The sequence below is a fragment of the Balaenoptera ricei genome, chromosome 20 (genome assembly GCF_028023285.1).
Source record: "Balaenoptera ricei isolate mBalRic1 chromosome 20, mBalRic1.hap2, whole genome shotgun sequence".
In the NCBI taxonomy this organism is placed as follows: Eukaryota; Metazoa; Chordata; class Mammalia; order Artiodactyla; family Balaenopteridae; genus Balaenoptera; species Balaenoptera ricei.
This window is the reverse complement of record NC_082658.1, coordinates 23,341,986-23,361,385: the sequence shown is the minus strand read 5'-3', so window position 1 is coordinate 23,361,385 and position 19,400 is coordinate 23,341,986. Positions and strand designations below refer to the sequence as shown.

General features: G+C 47.1%; 1 protein-coding gene across 2 annotated transcripts in view; it reads left to right on the top strand.

The window, feature by feature from the left end:
- The first annotated feature begins 209 nt into the window (after positions 1-209).
- Positions 210-19,400, top strand: part of PLEKHM1 (pleckstrin homology and RUN domain containing M1) — a 51,042-nt gene continuing 31,851 nt past the window's right edge. Inside the window, exons 1-5 of one of the 2 annotated variants that reach the window (XM_059906861.1) lie at positions 210-364; positions 3,074-3,235; positions 7,349-7,437; positions 10,083-10,330; positions 12,101-12,727. In XM_059906861.1, coding sequence (XP_059762844.1) covers positions 7,390-7,437; positions 10,083-10,330; positions 12,101-12,727 — 923 coding nt within the window. In that variant the 5' untranslated portion in view covers positions 210-364; positions 3,074-3,235; positions 7,349-7,389. The remainder of the gene's footprint in view (positions 365-3,073; positions 3,236-7,348; positions 7,438-10,082; positions 10,331-12,100; positions 12,728-19,400) is intronic. The other variant, XM_059906860.1, reaches the window with a different exon arrangement.

Below are 19,400 nucleotides of genomic sequence, written 5' to 3'. Positions count from 1 at the left end.
TCGTCTGACGCAGACCCTGTGAGAGGCAGGCAGTGAGAACGCACTCCGCCCGGAGTCTGTGGCGTTGCCTCTCTGGGCCCAACAGGAATGCAGGGATCGCGAGTCTCCCAGATCATGTCTCTGCTCCCGGGCTGGGAACCCTGGGGCGTCCGAGAGCGCTGGTCCCGCCCCGCGGTTCCTCCGCGCCCCTCGATTGGCTCCGCGGGCCGGGGCGGGGTCGGACGCCCAGCCGACGTGATGGACGGCGTCAGGCGCCGCGGCAACCGCTTCCTGTTGTCAATCGTCTGGAGGCCGCAGCGCCCGGTCGGAGGCTTAGGGGTTGCAGCGGCCGGGAGTGCCCCCGACCCCCTCCCGACTCCGTTTGGTGAGTTAGGGGTCGGGGGCGAGGCGGGCAGCAGAGGGGCGGCGAGGCCGGGACGGGAACAGGCGAACAGGGAACAGCAGCCCTCTCCGTGATCCCAAACCCCTGCTTACCTTGAGACTGTCCTGCTTCAGAGTCCTCACCCTTCCCACCCCAAGCCCCGCGCCCCACTCCAACTAACCTTCGGCCCGCACTGCCGCTGCTGGCCTCTCCCCTCTATTTGTCACTCGTGACCTGATCCCAGCCCTTACCCCCACCCTCTCACCGCCGGTCTTGCGTAAATGCAGCCGCACCCTTGACCTCCCTGTAGCCCACTTCCAACCCCGACCTTGGCCACGTCCCTCCGCCTCCCTCTAACACATCTCGTCTTCACCTCTCAACCCCTTTGGCCGTGCTAGTGCTGCACGCAGGCCTCCTCGAGAGCCACCATTCTGGTTTGCCCTTTTCGGGATCAGCTTTCTTATCCGAATCTCCCACACCCCCCTGGTCAGCTCCCCAAGGTCTGCCCATCCTGAACACCCCACCTCTGTCCCACTCTCATTTAAGACCCACCACTAAAATAGATGCCCTGTTGAGCACACCCTTTTCTTTTTGATAACTCTGATCTCAGCCCTATCCCAAGTCTTACATGTATCTTGCCCTCACAGACTCAACCCCTAACTTCCTAGCCCACCATATACTTCCTTTCCATCTCCAATCATCAGAGGACACCCCCATCCCTAAGTCTTTGCTAAACCGCCCCCAACTCTTGGTGCCCCAGTTACTACCACCCTCAGCCAATCTTATTAAAAATGAGATCTCCTGCCCTTTCACTTCTGCTGTCCCCACCTCAACTCTACACCCATTTTTCCCTTGACCCCGTCCCCATTCAATCTGAGAATTTAGTGCAGAGTCCCCTGCCAACCCCACCGGCTGCCCCTCAACAGCCAAATTTAGGTGCTTGCTGGGAGCCAGCAGTTAGAGACTGAGCTGGGTGCATGCAGGGCCTCAGGTGGTAAATAAGTGTGGAGAAGTAGAGATCGGCCTTCGGGTCAGGGTCAGGGATTTTTTTTCCCGGGTGTCTTGTCCCCTGTACCTGCTCCCAGGGATTATGGGTCTAGCATTCATATTAAATGACTTGTGTTACTGCTGGAATGGTGGGTATCGCCCACATACCTGGAAGGTGGGGAATGGCCACTCCCCTAGCTCACTCATAGCCTGGGCCAGTGGAAGCCATCACTTCCTTTTGGCTGGTTTTCTGGCCCAGGAGAAACTCAGGGAGTACCACTGTGTGACTGTGGTAACAGAACCACGTCCATGTGTGTTGTCCTGGCACTTGTAAAGGACCCTCCTCACCCAGTGTTCCTCCTGGCTGGAGCTGACAGCAGACCTGTCCCAACGCTTAACACAGGGAACACAATGGACGCCAGAGATGATGTTACATGTTGTGAAGAGTGTAGGTGAGAGGGTTCCCAGGAGGCTAAGGCTTAGGCGAGTACAGAGGCTGTTGAATCACTTCCTCTTTTTGCAGGTGCTGAATCTTGTGAGTTTTGGCCATTTGGTTACCCATGAACATGGGTAGTTGAGATATCTGAGTAGCTGAGGCAGGGGGACATTCCTGAGGCACCCGGGCCCCAAGTTCAGCATTTATCATCTCCTGGGCTTTGGGGGCACACATTCTCTCCAAATTCTAGTGACCTGGCTTAAGAGGGTTGGCCATTTGGCAGTAATTTTAAACGGCCCCAAACAGGACCCGTTGTCTTTGCTTGCCGTTTATAGTCCTGTTCCTTTGAAAGTTGAAGCTCTCCCTTCAGTATCCCCCGCCCCCCCCCCCCATTACGGTGCAATATATCAGAGTGGTCTCAGCCTACTGGCAGGGTGATTTAATGAAAGGAGTTCCATCGTGGCTGAGAATTGTATACCTCGGCTTTCCTCGGTCTGTGTAATGGAGATAACCTGCCCCTGAGCCTTATTTTTGTTTTATTCTTCTGTTCATTCAGCAGGTATTTTTTGAGCACCACTGCATGCTCTGTGTTGTTCTAGGCACTAGAAATGTAATGGTGAATGAGTTGAGCAAAGTTCCTGTTTTTAGTCATTCAGAGTTTGGTCCTTGCTGGAATCCTAAGGATGGGACAAAAATATGGGGGAGATGGGTGTTATTGAATGGAAGGAAGGAGGGGGGAAAGAAAGATACCCCATGTTCACTGATTCACATTTCTGGGCTCACTCACTAGCCTTTGGTTTGGGAATCACAGGCTAGACGTTTCTTGCCCTCCAGCTGGTATCCAATTGCTTCAAAGATGCAGTTCCCCTAGCACACTCTCTCCATCCTCCGTCCTCCAGGACACTTGTCCAGAAATCCAGCTTTTTTCAGGTGGGAGGAGGTGCAGTTTACTCAGCACTAACATGTCTGAAAGATCAGCTGCCTTTCTGAATCAGAAGATAACTTTGTCATTCTTTTCCAACTGAAAACCATGACTCATCAACTGGTACAGCAGCTGGATGGCTTAAACGTCAGGCTGTTTGTTCTGAACAGCCTGGTACAGGATTGGATTCAGGCTGTAGAGAGGAGGCTGTTGGGAATGGCTGAGAAGTCTCTAAGGAGAAGAGGTTGCTGTTTACCTATGGATGGAGTGTTTCAGAAGCGGGGAAGCCAAGCCATCCATTTCTTCTTTTAATGTAAGTCTCATATAAGCCATTCTTTTCTTTTCTTTCTTCCTTGGTCTCTGGAAGAAGTGAAATTGGACGTTTATAGAAGCCCAGGCAGTATAATAAAGACAAGCTACCAGAACAATTCCTTCCTGTGTGTTGGAACATTTAAGAAAGGACAGCTGTGAAACCTGTGTACCATGGAAAGGACCTGGCCTCAGCTGGTTGGGACTACAGACCTGATGGGTAAGATTGTTTCTTGTTGATTTTAGCCTTATTTGATAAAAATGGAGCTTTCTGAGTACTAAGTTAATTATTACTTAGTCTATAAGTAATCAGTTTGCCTGAAACTCTTGGAACCAGAGACCTGAGACAGTTTGATCTGGTGAAGTCTGACACAAGACTTAGAATCAGGAAACTAGACAGTTTTGTCCCTTACCTGGGGCTCTTTTCTACTGAGCCTTAGTCTTCTCTGTAAAACGGGGATAATCATCCTTCTCTCACAGGATTGTTTTTTGTTTTTTTTGTTTTTATTTATTTATTTATTTATTTATTTTTGGCTGCATTGGGTCTTCATTGCTGTGCGCGGGCTTTCTTTAGTTGCAGAGAGCAGGGGCTACTCTTTGTTGTGGTGCACGGGCTTCTCATTGTGGTGGCTTCTCTTGTTGCAGACCATAGGCTCTAGGCGCATGGGCTTCAGTAGTTGTGGCACGTGGGCTCAGTAGTTGTGGCTCTCGGGCTCTAGAATGCAAGCTAAGTAGTTGTGGCACATGGGCTTAGTTGCTCCGTGGCATGTGGGATATTCCCGGACCAAGGCTCGAACCCGTGTCCCCTGCATTGGCAGGCGGATTCTTAACCACTGTGCCACCAGGGAAGTCCCCAGGACTGTTTTAAGAATTAAATGAGATTAGAGAAGCTAGGAGAGCGATGTCAGGATGAACCAATACTTAGGGGGAGAGGTAGACTTTTTGTGGTTAGAAGTTGCCTAAAAGGCAGACAGAAGTCACCTTTTCTGCTAAACTCCACCAGTAATGTTTGAAGAGCCCTTTGGTAATGTTGCCCACGTTCTGTCCTTAACTCTTTTTAGCCTAGGTCTCCTTGCAGCCACGCTTCTCTTTGCTTTGGTTTTTGGTGTCAATGAAGACTGTTCTGAGGACAGGAAGTGAAACCAGTCCCATAGGAAGGTGGACTGGGGGTCTGGAGAACGACGGAGTGCTGACCCAGCAGTCAGGAGACCCAAAGCCCCCTTATGGTTCCATCAGCAAGTTCTCGTGTCTCCTGCCCCCTGAGGCATGATGGAGCAGACCCACATAGGTGGGGTGCTTTGGCTTCTTGCAAAGAAAGGTGTGCCCTGAATTGTGGCCCGAACCCCAAAGCCTCAGTCCTATTTTGTGAGTTGTCAAGTGGCCATTCTCCTTCTGGACTCCTCTGCACTGTCGTCAGTCATTTTGTGGCTTTTCTGACTCTTGGTTTTAGGGGGCGATTACGTGTCTCGCCCTGCGCTGACCTCTCAGCATCAGTTTGCTTTGGGTTTTTTTTTTTTTTTTAAACAATGGTTTCATGAGCAGTGATGGGGGGGCCTCTGTGTTTTGTTTTGTTTTGTTTTTTCAATTTATTTATTTTTATTTATTTATGGCTGTGTTGGGTCTTCGTTTCTGTGCGAGGGCTTTCTCCAGTTGTGGCAAGCGGGGGCCACTCTTCATCGCGGTGTGCGGGCCTCTCACTATCGCGGCCTCTCTTGTTGCGGAGCACAGGCTCCAGACACGCAGGCTCAGTAGTTGTGGCACACGGGCCCAGTTGCTCCGCGGCATGTGGGATCTTCCCAGACCAGGGCTCGAACCTGTGTCCCCTGCATTGGCAGGCAGATTCTCAACCACTGCGCCACCAGGGAAGCCCTGCTTTGGGTTTTTAGCAGACCCTTACTGGGCTGGAGCACCCACTTACTAACAGGCCTCCCTCCCTCCCATGAATATTATTTTCAGTTAATTAGTTAATGAGGCCTTAATGCAGCCAGGCTGTTATTCAGATTGTTGAGGCCTAAGCCCTTCCTGGCCTGGCCTGTGGCTGGCTGAGGGAAGGGCAGTTTTGCAGCTTGAGGCTCTGTCTAGAAGGGCAGGCCGGAGGGGAGGCCTTTGGCTGCTGGAATTGCTGGAGGGGATTGGAACCCAGGGTCTTGGAGCCAGAGAACCTGGATCTGGCCTCCTGGGCTGCACAAGGGTGGCCTGGAAGGAACATTGTCCAGAGGGACTGTCTGCAGCACATGTCCCCTTATCTGGGGCGCTGGTGGCTGGAGTGTGCAGGAGGGCCCTGAAGAATCCCTGGTAGGTGGGAGGGGGATGAGGTGAGGGTGAGGTAAGTCAGACAAGGCCTGAGGCCGGGGGCCCGTGTTCTGGGGTCTCTCACACCCTGACCAGAGTTGGCTCTGCAGGGGCCGCCCTCCACACACCTTACTTGGGGAGGTTGGCTCTGGGTCCTGTTTACCCACTGCCCACTCCAGAGGCCAGGGATTGAATCAGAGCAGCTCCTACCATTTAGGGCCACTCTGCTTCTCTCATCTCCAAGCGTCACGCTCATGTCCTCCTGTAAACCTTTCCTGCCAGACTGACCTCAGTGTTCCACTGTGGCCCCTCACCTGGGCCCCTGGCTGAAGAGCCCTCCTCCCAGGCCTCCCTTGCCCCCTTGCCCGTCGCCCCCTTAGCCCTAGCCCACACCCGCCTCTTCCAGAGGGAGGTGGTCACGCTCCTTCTGGAGTCAGGGGGTTTCTCTTGCGCTCGGGTTGCTGTTGTCCTGGCGGCGGCTGGTAGAGTTGGCCACTTACCCGCCCTGGGATCTTGGGAATTTCCTTGACCTGGGTCAGCTTCTACTTCTTATCTGTCAGACTGAGATGATAAGACACTCCTAGGATGGTTATCAGGAATGAATGGGATAATACATGTAAAGGGCACAAAACCCATTTAACAGGTCTTGGTTTTACTAACTTCTTTGGGCCATGGGTTCTTGAGAGCAGAGAGAGCAGTAACCTAATTTTCTCTCTCTTTATTATTTTTTGTTGTTAGTGGTGTCCCCTCATGCTTAGCTGTGTGGCCACTAGAGATTTGTTTAGATGTGAGTGTGCCTGTCCAGTCCTGCTCTGTGCAAGTTCCCAGGGCGGGCCAGGCCAGGCAGCAGCCCCTTCAGGCTCAGGCTGCAGTCCTCACCCGCACCCCACCCTTAGCCTCAGCCACCCCAGGAGAGAGCCAGCTGCCCCGAGAGACCGAGAGATTTCTCTGTGTACTGATTTCAGCTGCTGGCACACGCTGAATTAGGTAGTGGCATTCTTTGCCTGTAGATTTGGGCAGCCGCATCCACTGGGAGATACCATTCATCCTCGGTAAATATCAGGCCCTGTGCTCAGCGTTTTCCATACTCATAGTCTCCACTTAAGAGGTCTGATACGTGCCCCAGTGTGCCTAGCTGGTTAGTGGCAAATTGAGATCAGAACCCGTGTTGTTCCCCTTTAGATATGTCCCTGTGCTGCTCAAGCTAGACCTCTGCAGCCCAAAGGAGAAGCAGCTGTGTGGCGAGAGAGCCCTTCCTTTTGAAGGCGTTTCAGTTGTACTTTTCCCCACTGAGCTGGCCGACCCTGGGCTGGGATGGGAGTCAGGACAGTTGCAGAGCCCAGGCCCTGAATGTGAATTGTGAGCCCCTGCTTCCCCGCCCCTGTGGGTTCTTGGCACCTTCAGCTGCAGCATCCCCCCTTGCAGCCTCAGCTCTGTATCTAAATTAGCCTTTTTTTCTTTTTTTAATAAATTTATTTATTTATTTTTGTCTGTGTTTGGTCTTCATTGCTGCACACGGGCTTTCTCTATTTGCGGCGAGCAGGGGCTACTCTTCGTTGCGGTGCACGGGCTCTAGGCGCACGGGCTTCAGTAGTTGTGGCATGCGGGCTCAGTAGTTGTGGCTCACGGGCTCTAGAGCACAGGCTCAGTAGTTGTGGTGCACGGGCTTAGTTGCTCCGCGGCATGTGGGATCTTCCCAGACCAGGGCTCGAACCCCTGTCCCCTGCATTGGCAGGCGGATTCTTAACCACTGTGCCACCAGGGAAGTCCCTAAGTTAGCCTTTTATTCCCTGCTTTTTTGTGCCAGCATTTGGAGTGGAGTCAAGAGCCCTTTCTACCCACCCTTTGGGACAGACCTGCCCATGGCACACCCCACGAGATCTTTTTTCCTTCCTTGTTTCCATCCTTAAAATCCACTCTCAGTTTTTACTTTTGTATTGAAAGTCCTTGCAGTTGCAGGTTGAGTAAGATGGGGGTGGGGTGTGGGGAGGAGATCGTCTGGGCGCAGTGATTGTTCATCCGGCCGTGTCTGTCCCTGCAGGTGTCATGTGATTCTTCTGGGGAGCTGCTGCTTGAGTGGAAATGCTCTCAGCGGTGGAGAATGGACTGGACCCCCGGGCTGCCATCCCGGTAGGCAACAAGGGAGAATCAAGGGTGAGGGAAGGGGTGCCTGGGACAGTCATTTCATTGTTTTTTCTCACTTTGAAATGCATTTGCACTGTTCAGAAAGAGAGGCCTGGAGTTGAGAAAAAGTTATAGCAGAAGCAGGCTCCAAGGAGATCCTGCCCTTTCTAGATCATCTTATTGGTGATAAAATGGAGATTTACAAAAAACAATGGAGATTGCATGTAGGTTACCTAAGGACCAAGGATTTCTCCAAAGAAGATATACAAATGACCAATAAGTACATAAAAAGATGCTCAACATCATTAGACATTAGACAAAGGCAAATCAAAACCATAATGAGGAAAACGGAAGCAGAGTCACCACGGACGTAGAAAACAAATTCATGGTTACCGGGAACAAGATGTGGGAGGGATAAATTGGGAGATTGGGACTGACGTATACACGCTACTATATATAAAATAGATAACCAGTAAGAACCTGCTGTATAGCACAGGGAACTCTACTCAGTACTCTGTAATGGCCTATATAGGAAAAGAATCTAAAAAAAAAAAAAAAGGTGGATATATGTCTATGTATAACTGATTCACTTTGCTGTACACCTGAAACTAACACAACATTGTACGTCAACTATACTCCAATACAAATGTTTTTTAAAAAGTAAAATAAAATAGTAAGAAAAAAAAGTCATAATGAGGGACTTACTCAGTGGTCCAGTGGTTAAGACTCCGTGCTTCCACTGCGGGGAGGTATGGGTTCAGTCCCTGGTTGGGGAACTAAGATCCCACATGCCGTGCGGCGCGGCCAGAAAAAAAAAAAAAGACATAATGAGATACTTCTTCATATCCACTAGGATGACTGTAATCAAAATGGCAGACAATAATAAGTATTGGTGGGGTTGTGGAGAAGTTGGAACTCTCATACCTTCCTGGTGGGAGTGTAAAATGGTATAGCCATTGTGGAAAACAGTTTGATAGTTCCTCAAAAAGTGAAACATAGAGTTGCATGTGACTCAGCAATTCCACTCCTAGGTATACACCCAAGAGAATTGAAAACATATATTTACACAAAAAACTATGAACATGAATGTTCATAGCAGCATTGTAGCCAAAAAGTGGAAACAACCCAAATATCTATTAATCGATGAATGGATAAATAAAATGTGATATATCCATGCAATGGAATATTATTTGGCAATAAAAAGGAATGAAGGATTGATATGTGCTACAACACAGACAAACTTGAAAACGCACTAAGTGAAGTCAGACACAAAAGGCTGCATATCGTATGATTCCATTTATAAGAAATGTCCAGAGTAGGCAAATCCATAGAGACAGAAAGTAGATCAGTGGTTGCCAAGGGTTGGGGGAGAAGGGAATAGTGAGTGACTGCTAATAGGCACAGGGTTTCTTTTGGGGGTCATAAAAATGTTCTAAAATTAGATAGCGGAAATGGTTGCACAATTCTGTGAATGTACTAAAAACCACTGAGCTGTGTATTTTAATGAGTGAATTTTATGATATGTCTCATTAAAGCTGTTCTAAAAAAGGAACATTTAACTTTTCACAGAACATTTAACATTAATTGTGTTGGCTAAAATAAAAATGAAACAGTGAAATATTTGTCCATAATCCTATCACCTAATAATTCAAACCAGTTTTTCTGCAATCCCTTCCAGTCCTTTTCCAAACCCTTAGGTAATTTTGACATATGTACTTATATTATGATAGAACGATCTTAACTCTGTATTTTCAAAGGACTTTATATATATTTTATAATTTATTCATTTAACAAACATTTACTGAGTACATGTGCCAGGAACCAGGCCCATTGTTGAGGGCACAAGGATGAATAAAAAACTAGTCCTACCTTGAAAGAGTAATACCCCCAGCTGTAAATCACCAAGTATTATTTCCATTTAACAGATGAGAAAGTTGAGGCTCAGAGAGGTTAAGTGAAATATTTGAGGTGACCCAACTGGTGACTGACAGAGCTGAGACTAAACCCAGGCTCTGACTGCCAGGTCTAGGATCTTTCTTCATGTAAACCATGCTCCTGTTTCTGGGTGTTTTTATTGTTCTAAAGCAGCACTTTTTGCCTCTTAACTTGTTGACTGTCAGTGGAATGTTGGTCATGTGATTAAGGTGGAAAGCCTCACCCCTGCCCTAGATGGATTACCCAAGCTCCCATAGCTGTAACTCTGATGGAGCCAGTATTTAAACACAAGGTTTATATGGCTATCAGCTTACTGAAGTTTGGTTTAAAAAACAAACAGGGATTTTCCTGGCCGACCAGTGGTTAGGACCCAGCGCTGTCACTGCCGTGGGCCGGGTTCAGTCCCTGGTCGGGGAACTAAGATCCCGCAAGCCTCTCCGTGCGGCCAATAAATAAGTAAATAAAAAATAGAAAACAAAGAAATTTTAAAAACACACATATCTTTGCAAAAACTAACAACACATCTTGGGGCGATTTTCCTTTTCTTCTCTCTGCTTTCTCTTTATTTTCTACCGTTAGCCTGTACTCGTTTTGCTACACAGATATGTAGATTTGTGCATGCATGTGGACCCATGTGTTTGGCCACAGGAAGAGTCACATTGCAGGGGTCGCCATAGGAGCCTCTAAAGGCCTGTGTTATGTCTGGCGCCACCCAGGTCATCAAGAAGAAGCTAGTGGGCTCCGTGAAGGCACTGCAGAAGCAGTACGTGTCCTTGGACACAGCGGTCACAAGCGAAGACGGAGATGCCAACAGCATGTGCAGCGCCCTGGAAGCCGTCTTCATCCACGGCCTGCACACCAAGCACATCCGAGCCGAGGCCGGAGGGAAAAGGAAGAAAAGTGCCCACCAGAAGCCTCTGCCTCAGCCCGTCTTCTGGCCCCTCCTGAAAGCTGTCACCCACAAGTGAGAGCTGCTGGGGGCGGCGGGGTGGGGATTGGAGGCGGTTCACGTCGGGGAGGAGCTTCAGAGTGTGGGACGCTGGGCTCTTCCCTCCAGCCGTGCGGGAAAGACACAGAGAGCCCTGTGTCCCGGAGAGGAGATGGTGGACCAAGCGGGGTTGGGGGGGAGATGTTAGACCAGGGCTCAGTGAGCCCCTCAGACCATGGCCTGGGGCAGCATCGAGCCCCTGGGCTGGTCGCCCTGAGCACGAGCAGGAGCCTTCTTTTTACCACTCTCTGGCAAATTCGGTAGTTACAACAGAGGTTGTGCAGCCTGCAAAGCCTGAAATCTTTACTGTCTGGCCCTTTCCAGAAGTTTGCTGACCCTGCCTTAGGATGTTTGCACATCTGTGTGCTACGTATCATACTTGTAACAAGGTAGGGTTTGTTTCTTTTTTTTTTAAGAAGAGTGGCATCCAGCTAGAGCCTCTGAATGTGTGCTCTGAGACACTTGTCTTGCTGGCCCTGCCCTGAACCGCCTGGGCTTTGGAGCAAGCAGCTGACACTGTGCCTCTCAGGGCTATTAAATGCCACCTCCTGCCCGAAGGTGCCTTTGTCAGTCTCTAATCTTCCTTCCCGTGCTACTGCCGCTGCCCTATCTCAGGCTCTTACCTCACTCCTGGGTGGCAGTGCCTTTCTAATTGTCCCCCTTATCTCATTCTGTCTTTTCTTTGGTCAGTCAGCCCACATTTACTGAGCTTAAGCTGACCGGAGCTCCATCACTGGGTTCTGCAGAGTACCGTCCACACTCCCGTGGAGGAGACGTGTGCAGGGGATGGCGGTAGTCAGAGGAGGGGCGTTTACATCAGACCGAGGCATTCAGGAGCTGAGTTTGGTACACGTGGGGTTGGGTTGGGTAGGAGCACCCCACCCTGAAGTCTGCGTAGCTGCGAGCACGTCACTTTCCTGAGCAAAAACCTGTAGCCCACAGGCTCCCAAATGCCAGCCAGCCTGGGGTCTGCTTCACTTGGCTGGGGCCCTGGAACCTGTATCCTAACCTAGTTCTCCAGGTGATTCCGATGCACCGCCAGGTGTGGGGAGCATCGCCCCGCTTTGCCTCCCCCGTTTGATACTCAGGGCCCTGCATTACCTGGCTTTGCAACCCAATTACCCGCTCTTCGTCCCTGTGCTGTAACTGGAGCGCTCCCCACTCGTGTTACAGTCTGTTGCTTTCCTACCCTTTATGTTTTTTTCTCCGTCAGTCCCTTGTGCCTCAAAGCTTCTCCATCCATCTTTGCCTCTTGTAGTCCCTCAAGGCCCAGCTCAGATACTGCCCTTTTCTGTGACGTTTTTCTTACTCCAACCCAGAGGTGATTACCCAGCCCTCACCCCAGCTCTGCTAACAGCAGGGCTCACCTCAATATGCCCTTGAAAGGCGGTTTCCTGGACCGAGGGTAGGGACCATGACTTTACCCTGTGTCTTCACAGCTCCAAGGACCTCAACCTAAAATTTAGGGGCTTAGCAGACATGTCCTGGATGAGCAGATGATGTCAGGGGCCGGACGGTTAGTTGTCATGAAAATGGCAACAATCCTTCATGACACTAAACGTAAAAAAGTTGGGGGGTTAGAGCTGAACCTTTCTAAATTCCCCTTTGAACGCTGTTATCCAGGAGTTTTTCATGCCTATGTATATTTGCGGTCGTTGTTACTGGCTCTTGCTAACCAGTGGATAAAATGACATGTCCGTGATTTGGAGTTGTTTCTTGAAGCACGTGCGTTCTCCGCCTTCCCAGACACATCATCTCGGAATTGGAGCACCTGATCTTTGTGAGCACGGACGTGGGCCGCTGCCGGGCCTGGCTGCGGCTGGCCCTCAATGACGGCCTGATGGAGTGCTACCTGAAGCTGCTGCTGCAGGAGCAGGCCCGCTTGTGCGAGTACTACCAGCCCACGGCCCTGCTCCGGGACGCCGAGGAGGGCGAGTTCCTCCTGAGCTTCCTGCAGGGCCTGACGTCCCTGTCCTTCGAGCTCTCCTACAAGTCTGCCATCCTAAACGAGTGGACGCTCACCCCGCTGGCCCTCTCCGGGCTCTGCCCGCTCTCGGAGCTCGACCCCCTCACTACCTCTGGAGCGGAACTACAGCGGAAGGAGTCTCTGGATTCCATCTCCCATTCCTCAGGCTCGGAGGACATCGAGGTCCAGCACTCGGGCCATAAGATCCGACGGAACAGGGGGCTTATGGCCTCCTCCCTCAGTCTGGACACGGCTAGTTCGTCCCAGCTCTCTTGCAGCCTCAACTCTGACAGCTGCCTGCTCCAAGAGAATGGCTCTAAGAGTCCAGACCGTTCCGAGGAGCCCATGTCCTGCGACTCAGACCTGGGGACGGTAAATGCTGACGATTCAGACCTGTCTCTGCAAGAGTGAGTACCCCTCCCCCACCCCTTCCCTCTCTTTCTCCTTCCTTCCTTCTCTTTCTCCTTCCTTCCTTCTCTTCCTCTTGCCCTCCCTCCCTTCCTGGGGCGTGTGATTGCCTGTCACTGAGCACGGAACTCTGTTAGGGCGTAAAGACAGACGAAGGGGGCAGGGACTGGAATTGCTGGGAGCTGTACCTTCAGGCAGACTGGGGCCAGTGGGGAGAATGCATTTAGATGGGGCTCAGAGTTGGTTCCAGCCCCAGCTCTGTCCTGTTGACCTGTGACAAGTTATTTAATCTCTCTGAGATTTAGTGTGAAATATTATTGTCGTCTTCATCTAGAGAGAAGGAAACTTATAGTTCAGAGCTCTATGTACAACTTCCAAAAAAGTGCAATGAAGCACAGTACATAAGGGTGATCTTCTCGGACCTCACAGAAGACCTTCTGGGGGACACAAAACCTTAGTGATGCCAGGACGGGGGTGGCAGACAAATGGGGACGAGCAAGTGTGTGGAGGAGGAGGACATGGAGTGACGAACTTGACTGGAGAAGGGAGCCTGGCCACAGCCTTCCTTCCTTCAGGCTTTTTAACATTAATTTTTGAATAGATAATATATTTTTATAGTTTAAAAAAATCTAAAATATATACAGTGAAAAGTCTTTCCCACTGTATTTATGTAACCATAATTATTAATTTCTTGCATATTTTTCCAGTTTCTAAATGCATCTATAACAAATATGAATGTACAAATTTTAGAATTTTCTTTCTTCTTTCTTTATTTTTTAAATTGAAGTATAGTTGATTTACAATGTTGTGTTAGTTTCAGGTGTACAGCACAGTAATTCAGTTATTTATACACATATATAAATATGTTATATATATATAATATATATATAAATAAATATATATATAACATATTGTTATATATATATAAAAAATATATTGTTTTTCAGATTCTTTTCCCTTATAGGTTATTATCTTTCTTATTTCTTATTCCTTTCTTTCCATGAAAGCTAGTATAAATTATAAATACATTATTCTATACCTTGTTTGGGAGATCTTTTCATATCAGAGCTTCTTTTTTTTTTTTCCTATTACAGATTTTTCCATTGTATGAATGTACCTTAGTTTATTGAATCAGCCCTGAGTTTAATGGACATTGGAGTTCAGTGTTTCTATAAATAACCTGTGTATGTGGTCCTTTAGGCCTACGCAAGCTATCTCTGTTCAGTAAATTCCCAGAAGCAAAATTGCTGAGCCAAGGAATAAATTAATTTGTAATTTTCACAGATATTGCCTATTTGCACTCTATCAGGGTTGTGCTTGTGTCCTCTCAGCCTTGTCAACAGAAGGTATTATCAAACTTTTGGAAGTTTGCTCGTCTCATAGGTAAAAAATGGTAGCCGTCTCTGAAGCATTTCCTCTAGTAGGACCTGTGTTACATCAGCTGTGTTTAGGACCTTTCCACTCCTGCTGTTCCCCACCCTTCCCCCCACCTTGGTTCAGGTCTTTACAGGGCTCTCACCCGGTGTGGGAATCACACCAGGATTGGGTGTCATGGACTGGCCCTGGAGCAGATCTAGTTTCAAGCCCCGTTCCACCACCTACAAGCCCAGTAATGTCTTGTACATGGCTAACTCTTTTTGAGGTTCTGTTTCTTCATCTTTTTCTTTTTTTTTTTTTTAATTTTTATTGGAGTAGAGTTGATTTACAATGTTGTTTCAGTTTCTGCTGTACAGCAAAGTGATTCAGTTATACATATACTTATATCCACTCATTTTTAGATTCTTTTCCCATATAGGTCATTACAGAATATTGAGTAGAGTTCCCTGTGCTCTACAGTAGGTCCTTACTAGTTACCTATTTTACGGTTTCTTCATCTTTAAAATGGAAATTCCCTCATAGGGCTGTTTGAGAATCAGGTGAGATACCCATGAGTGAGATGCACACATAAGAATGTCTGGTAGTTCCCAGAAATGGCCTCCGAACATGGAGCACATCAGATAGAATTTTCACATGTCAAACGGAAGGATTAGATATAACGTGCTGTGAAGGAGCAGCCCCCGCCCCAGAGATGGCTGGGCCCGTGGCGTGACTGAGGCTCAGTCACCTGTCTTAGCCCTTGGTTGTCTCTCCCTCCTCCCGCAGACCAGCCAGCCTTCTCTTTGTCATGTGCCTTGCCTTTATCTTTCATGAGTCTTGTGATTGGAAAATTCCAGCTTAAGGTCACTGAATCAGTGGCCATCCACTCTGCATGGGAAGTGTTGTCCTGTGTATTCCAGGGGAACTCAAGGGAAGAGGGTCAGGATGTACAGACCAACACTGGACAGTGATGTGAGGAAGTGGCAGACACCACACACACACACACACACACACATGCACGCAGCCAGCACCATCATTCTTAGAGCTGGGCTGGAAGTTTGTCTTGGAGCATTCACAGAGAGCAGCGTTCCTCAGAGTATATGTTTTAAGGGTAAAGATTCTCACCAACACGTAAGAGTTTGCTTAAGTTGTTGTGTTACTTAAATGTATATAACTTAAAATTAGGCATAAACACGTTGTGCTTAAAACTCTTGCAACTATAAAATCAAAACATCTACAAACTGGGAATTCCCTAGTGGTCCAGTGGTTAGGACTCTGCGCTTTCACTGCCAGGGCCCAGGTTCAATCCCTGGTCAGGGAACTAAGATCCCACAAGCCTCTCGGTGCGGCCAAAAAAAAAGAAAAAATCTACAACTTAAACATGAAGTGCAAAACCCATAACATTCCAAATGAAACTTATTAATGTTTTGCAGAAGCCAAATTACAGTTTGCCTTGTGAAGAGAGGATCGACTGCCCCACACAGCTTCTTTTGTGTTCATTAGGTCTGAATTATAATTATATCACTGAGAAGCATAAGTACAGTCTAGTGGTAAAAAGTGTGGACTCAGGAGCCGGACTGCCTGAGCCCTCCATCAACCAGCTTTGCCATCTCGGGCAAGTTACTCAACCTTTCTGACCTTGATGTCCTCATCTGTAAAATGGGGAAGAATGCTTCAAAGGAATGCTGGGGAGATGAAATGAATTTAGATCTGTCAAATGCTTAGAGCAGTGTCTGGCACAGCATGCATGCTCACTGGGTGGTGGTGTCATTTTACTACTGTGTACCTGTGACATCCGTTCTCCTACTGCTTGTCCTCACATACACTGCTGCAAAACCTTGGTTAGTAATATTTGTCAGAGGTCATTGTCATGAGGCCTTCCCTTGGGGGAAATGATTCTTAGCATGTGCAGCCCACCTCTTTGCTTTTATTAGTGGCCCTTGACTGCCAAATAGTACTGTGTATCACCAACACAACAGTCCGCATGTTGAGGAAAACCGCAGGCTCAGGATCACTTGTCAGGGGTACTTTATAAGGTGGCCATTCAGATTCTCCAGGCCATGCTTTTAATTTACTTCGTACATAAGTATTTATAATACATATACTTTTTTTCCAGATTGTTCTCTAAATGAAAGCACAAAGTTTAAAATGTTTGAATAGAGGACTTCCCTGGCAGTCCAGTGGTTAAGACTCCGTGCTTCCAATGCAGGGGGGGCCTGGGTTCAATCCCTGGTCGGGGAACTAAGATTCCACATGCCGGGCGGCGCAGCCAAAAAAAAAAACAAACAATTTTCGAATAGAAAGGTTTTGGGAAACACGGCCCTGAACCAGACCAAAGTGGAAGGACTGTAGTGGTTTCAGTTTCATTTCTTTTCCTTTTCCGCCCCCCCCCCCCCAGTTTCATTTCTATGTTTCATTTTCCTCAAAGTTTTTAAAAATGTTCTTTCTTTTGCCTTTCCTTCAAAATCTCATCTCTAGCTCTTTTTTCCACTTGATGTACGTGTCTCTCTTATTCTCACTGGGTCCTTCACCAATTCTGGTGAAGCTCTGTGAGCTTCATTTCACCCTGACCTGGGTTTTTTTTTGGGGGGGGGGTTTGGCCATGCCCTACAGCTTGCAGGATCTTAGTTCCCTGACCAGGGATTGAACCCATGCCCCCTTCAATGGAATTGCAGAGTCCTAACCACTGGACTGCCAAGGAATTCCCCTTGACCTTGGTTTTGATTTGACAGAAGCTCTAATGGATCACCCAAGCTTCTTGCTGTTTGGTGACATTTCTCTAAGCATTAAGTCACTCACTTGTTCTAATACCCAGTCTACGCTTGTCATTAAAATCTTTCTTGCAGGTTAGGATTCACTTCTAATTGATAACTGTTTTGGTAATGCTAGTGAGTATTTCAGTAAATCTGTTCCTTCCCTTACATGTTTATGTTTGTGTACACGGAGGCTAAGCAGTCTTATCAGTGATAATGAAGTTAACATTTATTGATCACTTTGTGCCAGACACTGTGCTAAGCACTTTACCTGTATTATATCATTTAATCTTTGTCACAGTCATAAAAGATGGGTGCTGGTACCACATCCATTTTCCAGATAAGGGAATTAAGTCCATGAACTTAATGTTCACATTGTGGGGCCCACAGCCGTGTGTTAACCAAGGCCAGGTGGACTTGGGAGCCCCTGCTTTTAATCACTCACCACACCACCTCCCGGGAGCCCATGAGGAGCCGGGACCTCACAGAGGACCTTGTTAAAAATCTGACACCCTAGTTCATTTCAGAAGGGGACCCCGTGGTTTGGACACATATAAGTGGTTAGCAAATGCCCCCCCGTAACTATTCCACAAACACATTTACACCTTTCTCTGAGAGATCACCTGTTTGTTTATCAAGATATGATTCACATAGCATAACATTCACCATTGTAAAGCGTACCGTTCAGTGGTTTTCAGTATATTCACAAGGTCGTGAATTCAACATCTACTGCTGTCTACTTCAAGAGCATTTTCATTACCCTGTAAGGAAGTCCCTTACCCATTAGCTATGAATTTACCTTTTCTGGACATTTAATATCAATCGAGTCATAAAATATGTGGCCTTTTGTGACTGCCTTCTTTCACTTAGTACAATGTTTTCAAGGTTCAACCACGTTGTATAAGCACATATCATGGGCAAATAATATTCCATTGTATGGATATATTACAATTTATTTATTCATCAATTAATGGACATTTTTTCCCACGTTTTGGCTATTATGAATAATGTTGCTATGAGCATTCATTTACAAGTATTTTGTGTGGACATATGTTTTGAATTCTTTTGGGTATATACCTAAGAGTAGAATTACTGAGTCCCATGATAACTCTATATTTAACTTTCTGAGGAACTACCAAATGTTTTCCACAGGGGCTGCACCATTTCACATTTCCACTGATAATGTATATGTGTTCCAATTTCTCCACATCTTTGCCAGTACTTGTTATTCTCTGTCTCTTTTATTATAGCCATCCTGTTGGGCGTACAGTAGTATCTCATTGTGGTTTTGATTTGTATTTCACTATTGTCTAATGATTTTGAGCACTTTTTCATGTCTTCATTGGCCATTTGTATATCTTCTTTGGAGTAATGTCTACTCAAATCCTTTGATTTTTTTTTCCTTTGCCTATTTTTATTTTTTATTTGTTTATTTATTTTTTGAAAGCCTTGTGCTTTTTTTCTTTTTAAAAATATTTTTTAAATTTTATTTATTTTTTTATACAGCAGGTTCTTATTAGTTATCCATTTTATACATATCAGTGTATACATGTCAATCCCAATCTCCCAATTCATCCCACCACCAGTGCCCCCACCACCACCACTTTCCCCCCTTGGTGTCCATATGTTTGTTCTCTACATCTGTGTCTCTATTTCTGCCCTGCAAACCAGTTTATCTGTACTGTTTATTTATTTATTTATTTATTTTTGGCTGCATCGGGTCTTAGTTGTGGCATGTGGGCTCTTTGTTGCGGCCCACAGGTTTCTCTCTACTTGCAGCACGTGGGCTTAGTTGCCCCGTGGCATGTGGGATCTTAGTTCCCTGACCAGGGATCAAACCCGCGTCCCCTGCATTGGAAGGCGGATTCTTAACCACTGGACCAGCAGGGAAGTCCCTCCCTTTGCCTGTTTTTAAATTGGGTTATTTATTTATTGTTGAGTTGTAAGATCTCTGTATATTCTGGGTACTAGACTCTTATCAGCTATATGATAATATTTGCACATTTTATATGCAAATATTTTTATTATATTTTTTATTAATCACTTATGCATTAGATGTCATATCTAAGAAACCATTGCCTGATCCAAAGATATGAAGCTTTACACTTGTTTCCTTCTAAGACTTTTATAGTTTTAGCTCTTACCTTTAGGTCTTTGATCCATTTGGGGTTAATTTTTTTATATGGTGTGAGATGAGTCCAACTTTATTCTTTTGCATGGAACTATTCACTTATCCCAGCACCATTTGTTGAAAGACTATTCTTTTCTCACTGAAATGTCTCAGCACCTCTGTTGAAAATCAGTTGCCCAGAAATGCATGGGTTGGTCACCTCTTCTTGTCTAAATGTCTAAAATGACTTAAAATGTTGTTTGGGGTTATGATGGTGTAAATAAGAGCAGAGCTCACGTAGAAGACAATCACATGAAAACTTGAGTTCTAAAATCCTCTTTTCCATAACCGCATTAAGGGGAGTTTGATGTGTCTTCTGCACCCAGTCTAAGCCATTAGGGCAGATATGTGCGATTGTGAGATCTCTTGGGCTCCAGACAGCTTTCTTGCCAC